The sequence below is a fragment of the Monosiga brevicollis genome, genomic scaffold (assembly GCF_000002865.3).
Source record: "Monosiga brevicollis MX1 MONBRscaffold_18 genomic scaffold, whole genome shotgun sequence".
Taxonomy (NCBI): Eukaryota; class Choanoflagellata; order Craspedida; family Salpingoecidae; genus Monosiga; species Monosiga brevicollis.
Window position 1 is genome coordinate 438,440 of NW_001865055.1, and position 22,138 is coordinate 460,577.

Consider the following 22,138-nt stretch of genomic DNA (forward strand, 5'->3'; position numbering starts at 1 on the left):
GTCGTGTGGCGAGGAAAAGAGATGAAAGTTGACTTTTTGCCAAAACACTCACTTGTGGTCCAGCCTTGAGACGTTTGACGATCCAAGGCCTCAACCTGAGGCCCGAGGGCAATGTCATGGTCATGTAGCATGCTCTTAAGTTCTTGATTCGCTTGGCGGAGAAAGTCAATCTCAGCTTCATGATTGCTTTGCCGAGCCAAATCTTGCTCCAACGAGACAATTTCTGCTCATTGATGGAGGGGTGGCAGTGCGTCATCAGCAAAAAAAAAAAAAAAAAAAAAAAAAAAAAAAAAAAAAAAAAAAAAAAAAAAAAAAAAAAAAAAAAAATAAAACGATAAGGAGACGACACATCAAGGCTGCAACACGGGCTTCATCTGTTGTACTTACGCAGCTGAGCTTGCTTGAGCTCGGCCTCTAGCCTAGCCAGGATCTCAGAGCGCTCTTCATGGTCTTGAGCGACTTGCATAAGGTCGTGTGCACGTCGTTCAGCAGTGTGAATTGTGAATTCATGCTGGCGAAGCTCGCGGCGGCAGTTGTCCAATTGCTCCGTCAGCCGCTGGACCTCTTGTATGTGTGCTTCATCGCGAGCCTATGTCATGGCATCACATCTTATGAAACAGGCCCTCGATCGGAGGGAAGAAGAGAGGAAAACAAGAAGGAAACCCAAACCATCGACCAAAGTGTTTGAAATGACCAGGCCAGAACGAGGACGAGAAAACGTACCTTGATGGTGGAGCGCAGGTGCTGACATTCGATCGAGCGATGTTTCAACTCTTCTTGAGAGTCTTGCAGGCGAGCACGTGAATCACGCAGCTCAGCTTGCAAATCCTTGTTCGTAGACCGGTCCGCTTGATGAGCAGTCTCCAACTGATCGATATGGGTCTGAGCAATTTCTTGCTGCTCGAGCATCTGCTGGCGATGCTCGGCCGTCTATTCCCCGGCGGCGGGTTGACAATCGTAGGTCAGGGACCGGCTGTAGCCGGGGAGGAGAGCATGTGATCAAAAAGTATAACCCAGCAAGAGTGCATTCTAGGTTACTTTGATTTCAAGAGCTGCTGAGAGGGCTTCGTTCGTGCTACGCAGAGATCGTATGTCATCTTGAAGGTCACGAAGTTGCTTCGAATCGACTTGCAGTGTTGTCGCTGAGGTGAAGAGCAAATCCGAATGTGCATTCCTACATGACAATGACACAGGGCAACGTGGCGGTGCGTCAGAGCTGGGACGTAGCATCTCGGTCCTGCAGTCCCAGACATTGTCTTGCAACTCACTCTGAAAGTGGAAAGACTTCGGCTTGGACCTCGAGACCATCCTGCACCTCGACAGCCTCTACCTTGGGCCGTAGCTCTTCAGGTGCCATTTGCTGCGAGCAAGTTGATCAACAAAAAGGCCGGGGACCAAGTGTTGTGAGCTTGGGCGCCGTTCTAGCGGTCTTGTCGAGATTTGAGCACACCGATCAGCACCTGCATGAGTGTCTTGAGCTGGAGCAGCTTTTGAGATGATAACCGGCGCAAAGGCAACACGCCGGGCTCTTCATCAACACTGCATGGTAGGTGGGCATGGACATGTGAGTGCCAGATTAGTCACACGTGCACCGCGTTGACGCTTTTTTTTTGCCTGGTGAGACTGGATTTGAGAAGCCAACCTTGGGTTACTGCTCGCTAGTTTCTGGGCTTCGCTCAAAAGCCCCTCGGCCAGGGAAATATGAGAGATGGTCTGCTCAGCGGATTGGCCATACGTGTCGACTAGCAAGGTATGGGTGCATCAAATTTGTGATGTGGCGAGACGTGCTGGGAGGTGCGTATTTTGAGGGGGAAGTCAACACCAAGCCAATAGGCCGTGCTTCAGGTCGTACTGAGGTATGTGGCCACGTCTATGCGTTCCTGAGCATCTTGAAGGCCAAACTGCAAGAGGAGAGCTTCCACTTCAGCGCCTGAGAGTTGCCCTGAACACAGCAAACATTCAGTTTTTAAATAAAGAGTGCTACTGCTTGATGATCAAGAACGTTGGCATCCTCAGGGGCGCTAGGCAAAACTGCGGTCACAAGAAACCGAGAGGGCTAGCGACAGACCTGGTGCATGGCGGCGTTTATGCCAAGGTGCTTGGCGCTTTGAGCTTCGACTACGGTTTATGCGCCATGGCATGCACAAACATGGATTGGTGAGGCAAAGTGGGGGCGATGAAGCTGACACAGCACTGCATTAGCGGTGCTCGACACGATGACATTCGCTTCAGGTCTAAGCGTCAACTCTTGCGCGCCGTTTCACGCACCGAGGACCCTTGCGTGTCAGAGTGTTTTGAGAACCTGGTCATACCGAGCATATGCGTGAGCCACAGAGCCCAAGAAGCTGTCATTCACGCAGATAGGTAGCCTAGAGCGCGGCATTTGCTTCAACTTTATCACCTGGATTGTGCGCCTTAGGCGCTTGGTCTGCAGCGTTCATGGTTCTGGCAGCTTCTGCCCGCAGACGTGGAGTGTTGCGGGCATTCAGATGCCGGCTTCCGACCTGAAGGCAGATGCTAGAGCTGCGAACGCACCGTGTCAGCGGCGTGAGGTTGATAGGTGGCGGCAGGGTCGGATTGAGGTTTGGATGGATGGAATGTTGTTGTTCCCAATCAGGTTGCAAAGCCGATCGCCAGCTACTCCTGCCCTTTGCCCCTTCATTGGCTCTGCTACCCAAGCGCCCCTCTTGTGAGCTTGCTCTGCTTTCCCGGTTCAACTGCATTGGGTACTGCAAGAGGTGGTTCGGGGTACGAGTAACCAGCTCAGCCAATGTGCTACCTGAATGATGTCGACCAACAAACCGCAGTCTCGGTCATGAGAGCCAGGCGAACTATGCGCCTTGTCTCCTCATGGAAAAAAAAATAAAAAAAACTCGCACACACACACACACACACACACACAAAAAAAAAAAAAACCAAACCCAAGAGCAAAAGTACACAACAACGAAGATTTAGCCCTCCTGGAGCGGGCACACACACACATCCTTCTGCGAAGCAAGGCCCATATTGTTGAGCCTCGACTTGTTTTTCAACCGGACGAGGTCGACGAGCAAGCGCTGAGCATGGCGCGAGGACAAATCACAGCGGACAAGGGTGGTCTGGTATTTTACTGCATGCATGCATGGAGTTTCCAGTTTGCGACACCCCAAATTTCATCACAGGCGTTCCTACCGTTGCCTGTGAAGAGATGAGCGGGCGAAAGCTTTGTGGCGGAGCATCAGCGGTTTTGCTTTGGCTAAATACTGTGTTGGGGACTCTGCTATCGGATTGACCCGAACAGAGAACTTTCAGAAGGGGAAGAGCGCAAGCAATGTCCATGGATCAATTACAAACTTAGTGGCCCCCGATGTGGGGTTAGGCCCGGAACAGGGAGCACACTGATGCATAACATGTCGACCACATCATAACGCCGCACGACAAACACACAAACACACAAACAGAGAACACAGACACATGGGCCCATAAAAGCAATGACAGGACGCACTGCCGGGAAATGCCATGAGAACAGCTGCATGAACGAAACAAAGGACATGAGAATTGGTGCATGCCTTGCCTGCACATCATCGAAAAGTCAACACAAAAAAACAACAACACAAAATGAGCACATGATACCGGACCCCCGCATGGAGTGTCGTTAAACATATTCACGAACATATCAACGTGCAGCTACTGCGCGCGGAGGGTCTGGGCCATCCTCGCTACCCACCTACTCCCAATAGGTGATGACGAGGACAGAGAGATACAAAGACAAATACAGATCACAGACACATGGCAATGACGTGAGGCACTTCAAAGAAGGCCCTGCATGACAACCAACACGCAAATGGCATCGGAAGCAAGTGCAGCCCAAAAGTATCGTTCTGACACACATTGCAGGCACACACACAGACACACACAGACACAGACACACATTGAAGTGGGCCAGTCGCCCCTTCACCTCGACTGCGTCAGAATTGTAATGTGCAGTACGAGTGTTTAAATGTCGAGATACCGCTCAAACTCAGCCAATGCCCGGGCGTCTTGGCGGCGCGCCGAGCTTGGATCATCGTGGTCATACCGTGGTGGCCATTGCTGTGCCACGTACGAGTTCATACCAAACGCTGTTTCTTCGACCTCGTCCTCGGCACGAATGCCGGACACCGCCTGGGGCTGCGGTTGGGGTGAGGCTGATGCCTCGCTCATGGGCGATTTGTGATCCAACGCAGCACTTTCGTCAAAGGCGGCAAACGCGGGTTGAGGAAGCTGGTCCAGACTATACAAGGGGTTGTTGAAGTCATCCAGCGCGAATTCATCATCAAAGCGCTCAAAGGCCACATCGTTGGCGTCCAGAACCACCGTTGCAGTTCCAAACTCCGACTCTTGCAAGTCGCCCTCGTCCCAAGCCTCCAGCGGATCAACCAGTTCTGGCTCGGCCTTGATCAACCAGTGCTTCTCATCAGTGATTAGGCGCGTTGTTTTGGTAGTAAAGCCGGTGTCCCCGTCGTCCTTGGGGGCGTTCACCGTCTTCAACTCCTCAGTGGTCTTGTAAAAGAACGCATTACCAGTCTCTGGATCAATCTCACCACCTGAAAAGGTAAACTCAGATGGTCCATCCGGGTCAAGCACGCGTTGTGACTCATCTTTACTTAAGCGATTGAGCATGACCGCAAAGGATTCCTCCGGCTCAGCAGTGCGTCTATTAGGATTGATGGGGCACAAGGCAATAACACACATGCGTACATGAGACAGACAGGCAAAACTCGCGGTTTTATAAACCAAGGTTTGCAATCTACAAACAACAAGATGGAAAGTATAAACACGCGAGAAGTACGTACCGACGATGCACAATAAAGCCCACCAACAACAGGACCAGGATCAGAATGACCACCAAAGGCAAAACGATGGCCAGAAGCGTTGCTCCTGGGTCACCTGATGATGCATTCGGGTCCAAAGCATAAGCGCGGAAAGATACGGAGGCGCCTAGTTGCTCTCCAATCTCCTGCTCATAGGGAGATAATTCAGCCTGCAGGGTTGAAGCCGGAATGTTGCCGTAAATGTCGACCAAAAGAGCCCGGCCTGCCTTCAAAATTTCGTCTGTTGCTGCATTTGTAGCCTCAATGCTTCGCACCGCTAGGACGTGCACGGTGGCCCAGGTCTCATCACGGCGGCGCTCAGATTCGCTCACAAGCTCATACACAGCATGTACAGGCAGATAGAGCTCATGATTGCTCACGTCATTCACGTATCGAGCAATCTCATCCAAGTGTGCCATTGCTTCTTCGACAGACAAAGCCACATCCATGGCTAGGAGCAGGTCACGACGATACACTTCAACGCGCAATGATGCTGAGCTTGATAGCGGCACAGCACCACGGTCTGTGGCCGTGACCATCATCGTCACCGTGTCCTCGGAAAGGTCCGACAAGTCGCGAGTCGTGGCAATCACACCCGAAGGAGCGTCGATTGTTGCAAACTCACTGACAGCGGTGCTGGAGGACAAGTCGAAGAAAAACTCACCATTGACTCCAGTATCCGCGTCGGTAGCATCCACATCCAAGATGGTGGCGCCAACAAAGTTGGCAGGGACCACACGCGCTGCCATCACGCTCGTGATAACCGGTGCGTTGTCGTTGATATCAGTCAAGGCGAGCGCAATTTGCACATAACCAATCTGCAAGCCCGACTGGTTTACACCAGAAGCGGCCAACTCCAAGTCGGTCAAGTAGTTGCTGGCGCCAATGAGAGCAGTCCATGTTTCAGAAAGCTCGCGATCAAGTTCAGGCACCCCGGAGCGAACTGATAAGACGCCCGTGGTCGCATTGACGAAAACACTGGTCACCTCCACACCAAGCAAGGGCGTCGTTAGGTGCGGCGCCATCAAAGACACCAGCCCGTAGTAAATTGGGTCATCTCGCTCCACATCAGCATCCGTTGCAGTCAAGGTGCCTAACACGCGCGTTGACGCATGTTCGGGCAGCGAGTACGTATAGCTTTCAGCCTCAAACACGGGTGCATTGTCATTGAATGACACGGAGATGGAATAGTTCTGCGCTGCGATGGGTAAGCCGGAGCAGGCATCAATCCACTCAAACTGCAGCAAGTCACCAAAACCTGAGCCAACAGCCTCCACGTGATCGCTACCTACTACCACCACCTGTGTATCCAAGGATTTCACAACAAGATCGTTCAGGGCAATAGCTTGCCGCACACCATCGCCGTAAACGATGTCAACCAAATAGAATGAGCGGTCACCGTTGTTCAGCAACAAATTGGAGAGGGACAGGCGCGCCGACAAAGATCCAGCCTCAGTAACCGTGTCAGTTGACAGGTAAAAGATGGCGTCATTGTACAGCAGCGGCGCAAATCCAAAGATCTCTGCTGGAGTTGAGGTGACTTCCACGTTGACGGGGGCAATGCGGGTTGTGCCATCAACAAACACGGTCGTGAGCCCTGGGGCCACGCCCTGAAGCGTTTGGCCGTCCACTGTTGCGACGCTACCATCCGATGTTGTGATTGAACTCTCTAGCCACGTGGTCACGTCGGCAGTAAAGGCTGACTTAGCGTCCGAAAATGTGGCCTCAACCTTGATTTGCGCGGTACGATATGCAGGCTCGGTGCACGCGTCGTTCATGGCGCCCTCGAGACGACCGAGGGTCGAGGTGGACAGCGATAGGGAGGCACGTTGCACCGCAAATACATGGAAGGTAGCCGTGCCGGTGGCCCCGGCTGACTCCACAAATACACGGGCCGTCGCTGACCCCGCAAGTTCTGTGCCATCCAGCACCACAAGCGCGCAGTTCTCCAAAACGTGCACAAGCACATCGTCCTCTGGCGCGCAATTCAGTCCTGAGTCCACGACGATCACGCTTCCACTTCGGGCGCGAACTGCCAGGACCACCATGGGCCATGAGAGGGCCTGGCTATTCAATTGCGCTGTATTCACCATCACACCAGCATCGCTGTAGGCAAACAAGCCAGCCAGTTGCTGGAGATCGGCATCAATCGTCAGCTCACCGCCATTGCTAGAACGCAATGTGGTACCATCGCGATCCACAACCGATGCTGCGTAGGGAAATTGTTGGGTTGCGACATCCGAAGGAAACACAAACTGGTCAGCGGAAGAAAAGAGGTTGTTGACGGTGGCACGAAGAGATGCTGTGCCTGAAGGTTGGGCAGTGCGAACCGTGACAGTCAATAGCGCAAGCCGCACGGCATCTGCGGAAGAGGTGGAGCCAGATGCACGGTTGCCTGACAAGGTAATTGCTTCTTCGCATGCGGAATTGTCTGAGAAGACAGGCTCTGTGCAAGTTACGCGCCCGCTTTGCAAGTATACAAAGTCATCGGATGCGCTGGTCACGCTCACTAGTCGGAACGCGTTCTGTAATGCCACAGTAATGGAGAATGAGGCCACGCCCGCTGTCGCTTGTGCGTATAAGGCGACCACGAAAGTCTCGCCAGCGTACACCGTACGTGCTGGCAGCAACAGCCAAGCATCGTTGCGCAGCACCACATCAGATACTCCAGTGTTGCGCGGATGCAGGGTGACAGCTGATACAGCACCGAAGCTCGAGCCATCAGCTGCAACAGAGATCAAAGCACTCACATCAGCGTCGCTCGCAAACCACGCGTCGGGCACGGTGAACTCGATTGAGCATACACCATTGCTCGCTGTTGTGCAAGAAAGCATCAGCGAAAAACTCGGGTTGGTTGACAACCGCAACCAAAAAGTGAGTTCGATGCCAGCACCGGCGTTGCGATGATAGGTCGTCTTGGCCAGGCCAGCAGCACGCACACGCAGGGGAGTGCCAAGGTCCGGCTCGTCGTTAAAAACTTCCTTGTCAAGAACCACGAGATCGGCATATGAAGCCGAATCGCGACTGATTTGTGCTGTCACAGGGCCGAGGCCATTGATGCCCGGTAGCGTTACGTTGAATGCAGTAGCGTTGGTCATGAAGAATGGGCCAAAATTTTGTCGGGCCGAATTGATCGTTGAACTGTACGCTCCACGATAGCCGGCACCAGCCTCAAAGTCAAAACGATGGTTCTCGCTGATCTTCAGTACTACTTCTGTAGTTGAGCTGAGCGCAGGAATGCCTCGATCGGTTGCCACAAGTGTGACCAAAATTTCATCCCCAACGTCACCAATCAACTGATCGAGCACGACACGCGCTCGTCCACCATACGTCAGCACGGACACAGAACCATTGGGCGTCTGCGCCCCAATCGTGTAGAGCAGCTCCGCATTAATGCCAGCATCTGCATCGCGAGCAACCACATCACGGAGAATACTGCCCGGCTCCGTGCCCAATGGCACGACTACCCGATAAAGGCTGGCCTCAAAAATGGGTGTGTTGTCATTGACGTCAAGGATGTCGAGCTTGATGGTGGCGAGCGTCGACAGCGCCGGTGACCCGGCGTCGGTGATATTAATCAGCACGTTGTACTGGGCCACTGCCTCGCGATCAAAAGATTGCAAGGCAATGACAACACCTTCGGGGGTTACATCGATCCAGTCCGCAAAAGTCAGCACACGGATCTGCTGCACTTGAGCATTCACGCCCAGGTCAGCGTCAGAAATCAGCAGCTGGCCAATCACCAGGGGCGATGCCAGATTCTCCGAAACGGAAATCTCAAGCGAACTGGCATTGACACGCGGCGGATTATCGTTTGCATCCAAAACTGTCAGGTTTACGGCCCCCACCGTGACGAGGGGAGCGCTCGCCTCAGGACTGTCGCGTGCCGAGACATTAAAGAGAATGTAGGGCAACACCTCCCGATCCAGCTGCACCAAGAGGGTCACCTCACCTGTGATCTCATCAATAGCATACAGCGCGGGGTCGAGCGACGTGTAAACAACGACTGCATTAACGCCCTCGTCGGGATCTGTGGCGCTCACGGTTCCAATGACAACACCAGCAACATTCTCCATGACTGAAAACTGAAATATCTCCATGGAAAACTGCGGCGCATTGTCATTCACATCGGATACAACGATGTAGACCTGAGCTTCCAAGGAGAATTCAAGCACCTCCATCGCCACAACCAGCGCATAGCTTGCGCGCGCCTCCCGATCCAAAGCCTGTGCCACCTGCAAGTTAAAGTTTTGCGAGTTGACCTCGAAGGCATCTGGTGAAGTGCCTGAAATGGAAAATTCCACGGCAGCATTACGCGGCACGCCAAGGCCTGAGTCATACTGGACAATGAGTCCGAGATCAGTTCCGATGCTCACGTCCTCTGACACCGTAAAGTTGAACACAGCGCCATCTTGCGCACAGAAATCAGATCGCAGAGCATTATCAAACAAGATGAACGGATTGAAGCCGTTGCTGCGATAGGCATTCGCTTGGAGCACGCCAACATCAATATCGAGCCGGCCTGCATGATGATAGGGTGCCAAGGAGGAGCCATCCAGGAAAAACTGGCGCGAAACATCGGAAACTCCATTGGCATCTGTCGTCACCATGACCAAGGAGACACCAAGGTCATCCAGCGACATGCCCGTGCGTAAGGAGACACGGAAAACGCCATTGGGGCGACTGGCGGCTCGCATAATCGAGTATGAGGTCAAATCCAAGACAGTGCCCGAATTGACCGAGACGGCGGAGGAGGTACCTTCGATGAGGTCGACGTTGTCAAACAGATCTTGATTAGAGACATCCGCATGCGTCAGCATGAAATGCAAAGCTGTCTGGCTGCTATCCACGGCCACGTCACCCTTGGCCATGAGGGTGACATCCAGAGTCATGAGGCAGTTGTCACTGTTCTCGACGGGAACGATGGAGATATCCTTGATGAAGCGGAGCTGACGGAAGTTGACACGCGCTAAGAAGGATGAGTCACGGCCGTCAATCACGCCGTTCAAATCGGCATCCATATTGGCCTCCTGCTCCCCAGAGCTCAGCATATCAGCTCGGAAAGCAGCTCCCGCCGGTGTGGCAAAGCCCAGCGAAGCGTAGACAATGTAGTCTTGGGTATAGCGCACGTCACGAACATCAAAGAGGCAATTGCCATCTGCATCGCCCGTCTCGCGTGCCTGACCATAAACCGATACGCACTCAGCCGCCGTACAACGTGCATTGGCGCACTCTGCACGGCGTTGACGAACGCCTTGCTGAGGGCCCTCCAAGCCACCATGCTTCGCTATCAGAGCCAACACAACCGCACGGCTGTCAGCCGTGGCGGTTGCTGGCAGCAGGCCATCGGCGCCATCCTCAGTCACATCCGCTTCAGAATCAGCATCAGCATCAGCACGACGGCGCCGGCCAGCACTGGCCACCACCATTTCAACGCTGCCGGCCACAAAGGCACGGTTCTCGGCGCCCATCAAGACGCCGTCTGTATCTGCCATGGTCGTGACCTGTCCCGTCAACGCCAAGCGCTGACCAACCGTTGCACCTGCCAACACTCTAAACGTCAACACCGCAATCTCCTTGGTGCCCTGCAGACCCGTGGTATCCAAAGCTCCGCCGAACAGGACCACACCCGGTGGATCGTCCAGCGTTGCTGTCAGCTGCGCGCTGCTTGGCCAGGCACTGCCAGGCGCCACGCTCACCGCCTCCAGCCGACTGGGGTCGTAATACACAGACAAATCGATGGAGGCTAGCGTGCTGCTGCCGGCATTAACACGGACCGGCACCGTAAACGTGTCGCCAATGGCGCGGGCGCTCAGTGGCAAGCCTGTTGCAGCCCCCAAATCCACATCAAAGGTGTCAGGGTCTAGGTTGGCCGCAAAAGTCGCCGAGCCCTCGATCCCGCTTGCCACGGCTTGGGCCGTCACAGTGACCAATTCTGGCCAATTGGCGTGCAACGTCACTTCACCCGTCACCGAATTGGCCGAGGCCACGGTGGGCTGACTGCTGCGGAAAGTGATGAGACCGGGCAGGTTGACGGCACCGTTCGCGCCGAATAGCGTCGGATAAAAAGTTCCATCGTCAAACCGCGCGCCAAGTGTGACAAACGCAGAGGCCTCATCCTGCACGCCCCGCAGCGTCGACGTGAACGTGACAGATCCGACTGGCGCTGTTTGGCCAGTTGGTACAATGGCATTGACCATAACTTGGTCCGAGGAAATCGTTAGCGAAAATGCGCTGCTCGTGATCAATCCATGGAAGTCGGCGATGAATTGCGCAGTGCCACTGCTAACGCCCGAACGTACATTCACAACCTCGTTCACAATTTGTACCAAGGAGTCACCGGATGCGATCGCCAGCGACAAGCCTTCTTGCCCGGAAACATCGACTTCCTCGCCGTCTGTTAAGACCGCCGTGCTTTCCAGCACGGCTTGCTGGTAGACACCGGTATTTGCGAGTGGGTGCAGTGTTGACATGACAACAGCTGACGAGCCGCTGTACGCGGGAGTCGGCCGAGCAGTCAGCTCAAGACTTGTCATGTCAACGGCTCGGAGTTGCAAGGCCGCCGTAATGTTGTAGTGCACAAAACTCACGTTGATCCAAAAGTAACCCGCAACCGCGCCTGAAGGGCGGACGAGCAAGTTTTCGCCGAGCTGCTCTATTGTTGCAGTCACTCCTGACGCGGAGGTAACTGTAAGAATGGTGCGCTCATCAGCAGACATATCCAGCGTACGGCCGTTGAAAACCAAAGCCACTGTGACAGCCGCTGCTTCAGAGATACCGGCGAAGCGGGCAGCACTACCAGCAGTTGCCACCCGTGATGCATTGCTCACGATGAGCACCTCATCAGGCTCCGGGATGCTGACGTTTGTAAAAACTGTGGCATTCGAAACCTGGCGTCCAGAGCATGAGAGGGCCTCTACGCGGACCAGTTCGCCGACACCTGGCGCCCGGGCGATGACCCGAGTGCCATTTGCGTGCAATACAGAGGGAGAAATCGATACGACGCGGAGCTGGGCAGCAGACGCAGTATTTGGCAGCACTAAACGCGTTCCATCGGCAAACTCAACCACGGCAAGCACCGATGCGTCATCACCTTCAAGAGAGAGCTCTTGCACCAATGAGGCCACAGCTGTCGCAGATTGCGTGGACAAAATGCTTGTTGGAAGGTCGAGGCTCAAGCGGGTGACAACAAAGCCTTCGAGACTTGTGGCCCTGATTCCTGAGGTGGCCACCGTGATCGATGCATTGGCAAGCTGCATTTCGTCACGCATCAGGCTGAGCGTGGTGATGCCCTCGTTCAGCGCAAATACGTGAGTACCATCCATCAACGCAACGGTATGGTTTGCAATGCGCAAGTTGTCCTTGATGAGGTTTGTGACGCGATACTTGATGTCCAAGTCCAAGCTGCCAGCCGAGAACTGGCTGAAGACCTCGACGACGGCATCTTGGTAGAAGATCGGGCACGCCGAGTCCTCAAAGTCGGTCAATCGCTCCAAATAAGGATCAGAGACCACCATGTCAACATCTGAAGATGGCATCCAGACTTTGAGGCGGACTGTGTCTGCAACGCCATTTGAAGCAGTGACCAGAGCTTCTGCCACACCTCCATCAACATCAAAGGAGGTCGTCAAAGTGACGTCAGCGCAATCGGTGTTTGCCATTGTCAGTGGAGAGGTACTGGTGCAGAAGACATCGCCGGTCGATGCCGGGGCACGAGCACCAGAAAGTCGAACCACTTGGATGGTTATGGGTACCGATACACTCACTCCTGTTAGAGGACCACTGTTCAAAACTTCAGCCGAGGGAGCATACGCGAACACGCCCGTGATCACGTCTGCAGCTACGAAGACCTGCCCACTCTCATAAACCTCACCTGCAAGGCGCGAGCGACGGTCTACAAACTGTGCAGGCACAGTTTCAGGGAAAATATCTTCACCCTTGACATTTGTCAACTCCAACACATCCATGGATAGAGCCAGAGTGGCATTGGTCGACGCACTTGAATGAACGCTCATGGCCACGACAACAAGCGCCTCAGCGTCAACGATGCTAGTTGAGGCACTTGCGGCATCCTTGAGTTGGCCGAAGATGGTCCAGTCGGTGCTTGATGCCTCAGTGATGACAAGGGCAAATTTGTTCGAGTCAGCGGCTGCTGCCGATTGGATGCGCAAACCACTTGCAACGGTGAGGCGAACCAGGAAGGTCTGAACTTGGAAACCGGCATGCCCTTCGATAGAAATGTCAACGCTGTCACCGATAAACAGGTCTTGTTGAGGTACAATCACACGCATCTGCATATCAAGAGCCTCTGCAGCACCATTCATTGATCGGTGCAAGACCACCGCGCCCAAATCAAGCATCGACGAGCCATCACTAGCCTGCACATTCACCTGTGGGTCAAGATTTTGTGCCAACAAAGAGGGTGCGGTGAACCAGGAAACTGGAAGGGCACCCGAGGACACTGTACAAAATCCCGCGGGGGCACCAGAGGCCACAACACAGGATTTGCTGATGCTTGTAGCACCAGCTGCCGACAGCATGCCATCAGGCACAAACGTCACAGTGATTGTACCACCTCCTGTCAGTGTCTGGAAGTCTTCATCGTACAGTTGAGCATGAACGATAATTGAAGAGCGTGCCACAAATGCAGTGCGGGTGGCCAAAACGGCCTTGAAGCTGCTCGCCGGCGCAACGGCGCGTGTCACGATGCGTTCCCCAATGAGCGATCCGAACGAGGCTGATACGGACATGCTCGCGCTGGGAGTCAACCCAACGGGTCGACCAACTGGCTGCGCGTACACGTCCGCGGCTAGCCGCGCTGGATTGCCAACCAATAGGGCGGGATTGGCCGAAAAGACAACATCGCGTACGACAGGCAATAAGACCTCGACAATTGCCGTGGCTTCCAAAGGCGGGGTTTGCTGATCAGAAGCAATCACAAAGAGCTCGAAGCGAGGCTCTAACGCGGGTAGCTCAGCGATCAACCGCAATGCACCCGATGCAGCATCGACAACAAAATATGGCGATGGTTCGCGCAAGCGGTAAGCCACGACATCTCCATCGCCATCGGTGGCCTCTAGCACAACCAAGGTGGTGCCAACCGGAACCGATGTGTTGACGGTCAGCTGGAAGAAGCTCTGCTCAAAAAGAGGGGAGTTGTCGTTCACCGGCAATACAGAAAGAATGATCTCACAGGTAGCAACGAAGTTTCCATCGGATAGTGCCACGGTGAACTCGTAATGGTCATTGCCCGTATCGTAATCCAACGGCTCGCTCAAAATCACCCGTACGTCACCCGCAACCGTGGTGGCTCGGAATGGCACTGAGGGTGTCACAATGTAGGCCGACATGTTGCTCAAGGGCGAGTCACGGTCGAAGTAAGGCAAGGACACCACGGTGCTGTTGACAGCTAAAGTCTCATCGACGTTGACCTCAACGGCAGGGGACAAAAACTGCGGCGGGATATCGTTTGTGTTGTTGATGTACACATTCACCAACGCCCATGCCACAAAACTTGCCGCCTGCGTTGAGTCAGTCGCGGTGACATTGAGTGTGTAAGCGGTTGGGTCCGCTTCGTAGTCGAAGCTGCGAAGCGAGCTTACAACCCCAGAAGCTGACACGGCGAAATCGATACTTTCGTCCACAAGCGCAAAAAGCGGAGGAATGGCGAATTCATCTTCGTCTGTCACCTCGAGAGTGAGGATCGGGCCGGGGTCTTGATTCTCTGGGACAAAGACAGTGAATGGATTGTGGGTAAACACAGGGGGATGTTCGTTCACACAGCTGTGCGAAGCACGTGTATTGTTTGCCAAAACGAATGGGTTGTAGCCACTGCCACGATACACGCTGACCGAGAATTGACCAACCAGAACATCAAGCACGCCTGCATATAAAAACGGAGCAGAGGAGGAGCCGTCCAAGAAAAACTGGCGCGATTGATCGGTTTCACCCAGCGAATTGGTTGTGACCATGATCAATGAGATGCCCACGGAATGTACCACGTCGCTACGCATTTGCACAACAAAGTGTCCGTCGGTCAGCACGCTGCTCAAGTAGGCTGAAGGGCGTACGTTGCGAATGCTGCCAGAGGAAACAGAAAACGCAGCCATGGTGCCAATGACAAGATCTGCCTCATCGAAAGGCAGGTCGGACGCATGGCTTGGCGCAACAAAATCGAAATAGACAAATGTCTGAGACGCGTCGACGGCCACATCACCCTTGGCGACGAGTGTAGCAGCGAGTGTCAAGGCACAATTGTCACTGTTCTCGACGGGAACGATGGAGATATCCTTGATGAAGCGGAGCTGACGGAAGTTGACACGCGCTAAGAAGGATGAGTCACGGCCGTCAATCACGCCGTTCAAATCGGCATCCATATTGGCCTCCTGCTCCCCAGAGCTCAGCATATCAGCTCGGAAAGCAGCTCCCGCCGGTGTGGCAAAGCCCAGCGAAGCGTAGACAATGTAGTCTTGGGTATAGCGCACGTCACGAACATCAAAGAGGCAATTGCCATCTGCATCGCCCGTCTCGCGTGCCTGACCATAAACCGATACGCACTCAGCCGCCGTACAACGTGCATTGGCGCACTCTGCACGGCGTTGACGAACGCCTTGCTGAGGGCCCTCCAAGCCACCATGCTTCGCTATCAGAGCCAACACAACCGCACGGCTGTCAGCCGTGGCGGTTGCTGGCAGCAGGCCATCGGCGCCATCCTCAGTCACATCCGCTTCAGAATCAGCATCAGCATCAGCACGACGGCGCCGGCCAGCACTGGCCACCACCATTTCAACGCTGCCGGCCACAAAGGCACGGTTCTCGGCGCCCATCAAGACGCCGTCTGTATCTGCCATGGTCGTGACCTGTCCCGTCAACGCCAAGCGCTGACCAACCGTTGCACCTGCCAACACTCTAAACGTCAACACCGCAATCTCCTTGGTGCCCTGCAGACCCGTGGTATCCAAAGCTCCGCCGAACAGGACCACACCCGGTGGATCGTCCAGCGTTGCTGTCAGCTGCGCGCTGCTTGGCCAGGCACTGCCAGGCGCCACGCTCACCGCCTCCAGCCGACTGGGGTCGTAATACACAGACAAATCGATGGAGGCTAGCGTGCTGCTGCCGGCATTAACACGGACCGGCACCGTAAACGTGTCGCCAATGGCGCGGGCGCTCAGTGGCAAGCCTGTTGCAGCCCCCAAATCCACATCAAAGGTGTCAGGGTCTAGGTTGGCCGCAAAAGTCGCCGAGCCCTCGATCCCGCTTGCCACGGCTTGGGCCGTCACAGTGACCAATTCTGGCCAATTGGCGTGCAACGTCACTTCACCCGTCACCGAATTGGCCGAGGCCACGGTGGGCTGACTGCTGCGGAAAGTGATGAGACCGGGCAGGTTGACGGCACCGTTCGCGCCGAATAGCGTCGGATAAAAAGTTCCATCGTCAAACCGCGCGCCAAGTGTGACAAACGCAGAGGCCTCATCCTGCACGCCCCGCAGCGTCGACGTGAACGTGACAGTGTCAAAGGTGGTGATTGAGCCAGAAGCAGTGATCCGATTGACAAAGGTTTGCTCATCGGACATCGTGATGGTCAAGTCGTTCGAGGCGGCTTCTCCATTGAAAACAGCAGTCACCACCACCACACCGGCGCTGGAAGGCAGCACGCGTGACAGGATACGCCCACTCAAAACAGCACGTTGGCTAGCTTGGACAATGGACAAGGTGGTGGCAGCCAGGCTTGCGACCTCGTGCGTTGCGCCATCACTCAAGTGTGCGGTCACACTGATTCGAAGAGACTCAAAAACGTTCGTTTCTGCGTATCTCAGCGAGCTTGTCTTGCTCACCGCACTAGAGCCCGCAAATATAGGGTATGGCTGCGAGGCCATAGTCACCTGACTGAGGCGTATGACACTGAAAGTTTCGCTTCCAGACGCATTGAGGTGCTCAAATGTTACGCGAAGCGTTACCGGGCCCTCGTAGGTAGAATCGGTCACAATTATCATGACGGTCTCCTCACCGCGCTCTACTCTGCCGATGCTCGGTTCCAACGAGAAGAGCGTCCGGTTGTCCAACTCACGGGACAGGAGTGCGCTGCCATAGCGCAAGTCAACATGAACCCGAGCAGATGTGTCGACGCCGAGCAGCGCCGCTGATGAACCAGGCAGGCAAATTTTGCCAGTGTCAAGTTCAACTTCGACTGAATCCGGTTCAGGGATGTCAATGGCAACAGTAGCTGTTCCATTGGCTAAGGCATCAAAGCTTAAGCCGCAAGGTTTGTACTCACCCAAAACAAATTGTCCCACACCGCTTCCAATGGCAGTCACAGTATCATTTGTGACTGTGACTAACGCTAGGTTTGCACTGGAATATACCATACCATCCTCGACGGTCAGCAGTTCTGATGTCATGTCAGAGTAAAGTGCGAGTGCCACAGCGTGACCCTCCTCATACTCGAGGTCAAAGGCCTGATCCACCTTGGCAGTCACATTGATCGGCGCGGACACCACCTCAAAGTCCGGGACAGCCGTCAGGGTTAAGTCCGTAAAAACAGCAACTCGAATTTGAGTGATATCAACGCTGCTCTCATTCACAACGAAAGCACTTGATTCTGCCACAAGAAGACCATCGCGCAAAACCCGGATAACACTTGTGCCTGGTCCCACGCCGCGAACTTTGCCGCTGACAATCTCCAGAACAGAAGTGTCAGCCGGGGCCAACGCGCCCGCGAAGGAGTCAATCACGTTTGCAAAGCGAGCCTCAACACCATCAGAAAACGACGCAAAGGCATCCAAATGGCGGCTTTGATAGACTGAACAGCCAGAGCCGGAGATAGCATGCAAATTTTGGTCTAGCGCTGTCAAGGGCACAGGTAGAACCGGTGCCCATACACGAAATCTTGCAACGGTGCTTGATGCTGCCCACATGACCGTGATTGACACCTCGGGACTGCCCACGCTCTGTGTTTTGGGAAGTTGCAACGCTGTGCACCCGGAAGTGGGTTGCATAACACTTGTCTGCGAAGACAAGCATGCTAACTCACTCGTAACGCGCGAACGTTGACCTGAGCGATAAATGGCATACGTATACAAGGGCCAAGAGGTGGTTTCGCCCGTCAACACGCCAATATTGGTTATCTCACCCACATCACCAAAGGCATGGAGCCCACGCACTTCGTCAGGAGCAACGAATATTTGACCGTAAGCAAAGACCTGGCCGGTAAGCCGTGATCGGTGATCAATAAACTCGCCTGCAATATCAGAAGTAATGAGGTCCTCGCCTCTGATGTTGGTAATCTCCTGCACAACGATGTCGATGCGGACTGATTGACTTGTGGCGGCGCTGCTGGAGACCACAAAAGTGACGTCTAAAAGCGTCTCTGCGGCAACGGGAGATGAACTTGCCGAGGAAGCATCGTTCAGCTGACCAAACACAGTCCAATCAGACGCCGAGCTCGCAGTGTTAACAATTGAAAATTTATCGCTATCGCGTGCCTCCACAGAAGTAATGCTGATGGCCGAGCCAGCTGTGAGGCGCAAGAGGAATGTTTGCAGTTGAAAGCCGGCATGTCCCTCGACTGTCGCCGAGAAGGCGTTGCCAGGGAATATGTCATTAGCAGGTAGGGTCATGCGCAATTGATTAATGGGGTCTGCCACAACAGGTGGTACCCAACGCGTCAGGACCACCGTGCCGACGGACACCGGAGCACTCCCATGTAGAGAGACCAACACTTCCACGGTTGGATCCGCAGCATCATCTCGAAGTGCGGCCATAGTGAACCATGAAGCCGGTAGGTTCGTTGACGCAAAGCCACACATGCCTGAGTTTGTACTGGCTGCAACGGTACAGGAACCTGACACAGCGACAGCGCCCAGGCCCTGCAAGCGAATGTCGGGTTGAATCGTGAAGGCAATGGTTGCACCCTGCGTGCGCGGATTGAAGGAACCATCAAGAACAAGGGCGGATGCTCGAACCACCCGATCTTCCACGAAAAGTGCGGTTGAGGCCAGCACGACCTCCAACCGATTTGCTACTGCCCTGGTCTGAGAAAGCGCCTGGGATCCCTTCAGTGAGCCGAGTCTAGCAGAAAGCGTGCCGCCTGCTAAGGCCCTTGGCAAAACGGAGTACGCCTGCAAGTATTGGTACTCGAAGCCTGAAGTTGAGTTCAGAATCGAGGGGCTGTTGGCAAAGAGAGCGCCACTTCCGGAGAAGGACATGGTGAAGTCCTCTGCCGAGCCAAAGGACACAAAGACGGGGAAGCTTGTTTGACGCTGAGGGGAGCCACGATCTCTTGCGACAACCACGACAACCATTGCCGTGGAGCCGAGAAGAGAGCCGGCAACCTTCAGGTTGCCGTCCAGGGTGATACTGAATCGGTTTCCAGATGCGGCGGTGTCAACAAAAAAGTCTACCACGCCTCCGTTCCCGGTGTCAGGATCTGTGGCTGAATAAGAGGCAACAACTGTTCCAATGGCTTCTGCCTCAGATAAGGTGAGAGAAGCCGGGCCCGAAACAGTTGGGCTGACATCATTGACATCAGCCACTTCAATAAACACGTAAAGCTCAGCATGATGTGACGGAGTGCCACGATCGCTCGCTATGAGCAAAAACCACGCTGTACGGGCCTGTTCATAGTCCAATGAAGCATTGAGCGAGACAACCCCGTCGCTAGAGATGATTACACTACAGTTTACGCTTGCAGCAACATTATAGTTGAGCATGGCATTGATGCCCTCATCATCATCAGTTGCAAGAAACTGAGCAAAAGCACCACTCTGGTCCTCGGGCACGACCAATGTCATATTACTTGCGTTCACCCACACTGGTGGGTTGTCGTTGACATCAGAGATATTAACCAGAACGGTAAAATTTGTCGAAAGCGTTGGCTGTGGCACAACATCGGCGTATGTAGGTTCAAATGTCGGAGCGCGGTCTTGTACCATCACCACCAACTCATAGCTGTCAATTGTTTCCCGATCGAGTTGCCCGACAAGAAGTAGAGAGCCGGACGTAGCATTCAACTCAAACGGAACAACATCTGATGTCAATAGGAGGTATGTCAAGGCTGCATTCCAGTCATAATCGCTATCAACAAAGCTGAGCTTTGTTATCGCTGTGCCAACAGCAGCATCTTCCAATACTCGCACACTTTGCGACATGTTGGGCAGTGGAGCGTGATCGTTTTCATCAAAAAGAATAATCGACATGTAACCTGTCGACGTTTGCATGGGCGAGCCACGATCACTAGCCACAAAAGTCAAGTTCAAAAGCTCACGTGCTTCGGTCAGGAGGGGAGCAGTTGCCATGACAGTGACGATTTCCCAACAAGATGCGTTAGCCTTGTTCGCACCGAACACGCCTGATAAAGAGGTCAGTGTCATATCAACAATACCAGCTGACTCGCTATCGGCATCATAGGCACAAAGCAAAGCCGCAACGTGGCCGCTCGGTGCCAACTCTGACAAGAATGAAGGTGATGTAAATACGAAGATAGGCGCATTGTCATTGACATCAATGATTTGAACGTGGATGGTGACGTTGGTTGCCAAGCTGATGGGGTCGCCTCGATCACGCGCCTCGACGACGATGGTGACATCTTGCCGGTGCTCATAGTCAAGAGGATTTTCAAGAGTGACAGATCCGGTCACTGCATCGACTGCAAAGTAGCCGTCCTCATTGCCAGCCACAATTGCATATCGAACGATGCCACTTGCACCTGAATCTTGATCCACGGCGAAGATGAGCTCAATCTCTGTTCCAACGGCATGGTCTTCAAACAGAAGCACCTCCCGAGAGGGAGAGGTGACCACTGGAGCGTAGAGGTTTGCGCTGCCGATAGATATCAAAACCGTATCAGAACTTGAGAAAAACGGCGAAGCAAGGTTCGTCACAGTCACAGTGAAAAAGAAGGAAACAGCAACAGTCTTGTCCAGTGGTTTCTTGAGGATTAGGGACCCCGAGGATGAGTTGAATGCGAATGTGGTTGTATCCACCACCGGGGGCGGTTGGCTGTTGTCAGAAATGGGTGGGTTGGCGCGAATCGTTCCGACGGAGCGGGATGACTCGGCAAATGGCCAGGAATCAGCATCAGCGTAGGTCAGCACGTACACGGAAGTATTGACATCAGTATTTGATGGAATTTCCAAAGCGGTGCTTGAGGTGATGACTGGAATGTTATCATTGGTATCAATCACAGTGATAGAAACAAAGGCTGTGTCATTCAGATGAGAAAATCCTGGAAGTTCGACAAAAGCGGTGATGTTCAAATCACCCATCGCTTCCCGATCCAGTGAGATCAACGTCGACAGAAGTCCGGTCGATTTGTTGAACGCAAACAAGGAAGCATTGAGATCTGGAATTGAGAACAGTAAAGGAACTGGCGGGTCGATCCAAGCGGAGAGAGTACCGATGGAGACGCCTGCGGGCAGGTTCTCAGCCACAGAGAAAGAGAAAGATGTGGCGTTAAAGCGGGGAGGCACATCATTCAGGTTGACGATCGAAACGTTGACCACCACGCTCGACGAGCGTTGGCGCACAACACCCTGATCCCGGGCCACAATCGTCACCTGATACTCTCGGACATCAACCTCATAGTCGAAATCCTGCAGTGCCGTCACAATGCCGCTCACAGCGTCCACGGCAAACAAGCTTGAGGCCTCGCTCAGTTCGTAGCGCACAATGCCCGATTGACCGGTCACGGCCAGGCTGCCATACGCAGCAGGGGCCACGCCCGAGCTATCCGCGTCAGTGGCATTCACAACCCCAACAACGGCGTCGATGCCAGAGTTCTCGTCCACCTCAAACCGCACAGTTGCAGACTCAAACACAGGATCAGCAAAGTTGAAGCACTCGCTACTCGTCACATTGTTACTGAACGTAGTCAGCGGCGAGTAGCCACTGCTGCCCGTAATCACCTCAATGCCATCCACTGTCATGCTCAGCTGCGATGAATAAAGCGGCGTGGCACTCGTCTTAAACATGCCCAAGCGTCGGGCCGTGCTGGTTCCGCCCTGTGAATCATACGTCTTTTGCAACAACGACAGACCCAGGCCCTCGCCAACTAGCGACGTACTCAGCAAGCGTACCTCAAACCAGCCCTCACCCGTGCCAACGGCCTTGACGACTCCACCATACAGGCTGGCCGAGCGCCCGCCGTCTCCGACGTAAGTGCCGTTCCAATAGTATGCATTGCTGCTCAACGCAGACGTCAAACCACCCATGGCGCTGTCCTGGGCTGACGTAACAGAGACATCGAAGAACACTTCCGTGTTGCTGGCCGATGCTCCATCATCCCCAGCTTCGGCCAGCTGCGCACGAAG

At 54.1% G+C, this 22,138-nt stretch overlaps 1 protein-coding gene across 1 annotated transcript in view; it reads right to left on the minus strand.

Annotated features, from left to right (window-relative positions):
- The window catches only part of MBCDH8 (uncharacterized protein), a gene marked incomplete at both ends in the record, with an annotated part of 40,285 nt that overhangs the window by 3,623 nt on the left and 14,524 nt on the right, over nucleotides 1–22,138 (minus strand). Inside the window, 13 exons of the mRNA XM_001747715.1 lie at nucleotides 53–223; nucleotides 388–589; nucleotides 724–930; nucleotides 1,039–1,174; nucleotides 1,269–1,360; nucleotides 1,461–1,539; nucleotides 1,643–1,742; nucleotides 1,853–1,942; nucleotides 2,069–2,118; nucleotides 2,536–2,779; nucleotides 3,485–3,553; nucleotides 4,095–4,768; nucleotides 4,815–22,126. Of these exons, the coding sequence (XP_001747767.1) occupies nucleotides 53–223; nucleotides 388–589; nucleotides 724–930; nucleotides 1,039–1,174; nucleotides 1,269–1,360; nucleotides 1,461–1,539; nucleotides 1,643–1,742; nucleotides 1,853–1,942; nucleotides 2,069–2,118; nucleotides 2,536–2,779; nucleotides 3,485–3,553; nucleotides 4,095–4,768; nucleotides 4,815–22,126 (19,426 nt within the window). The remainder of the gene's footprint in view (nucleotides 1–52; nucleotides 224–387; nucleotides 590–723; nucleotides 931–1,038; nucleotides 1,175–1,268; nucleotides 1,361–1,460; nucleotides 1,540–1,642; nucleotides 1,743–1,852; nucleotides 1,943–2,068; nucleotides 2,119–2,535; nucleotides 2,780–3,484; nucleotides 3,554–4,094; nucleotides 4,769–4,814; nucleotides 22,127–22,138) is intronic.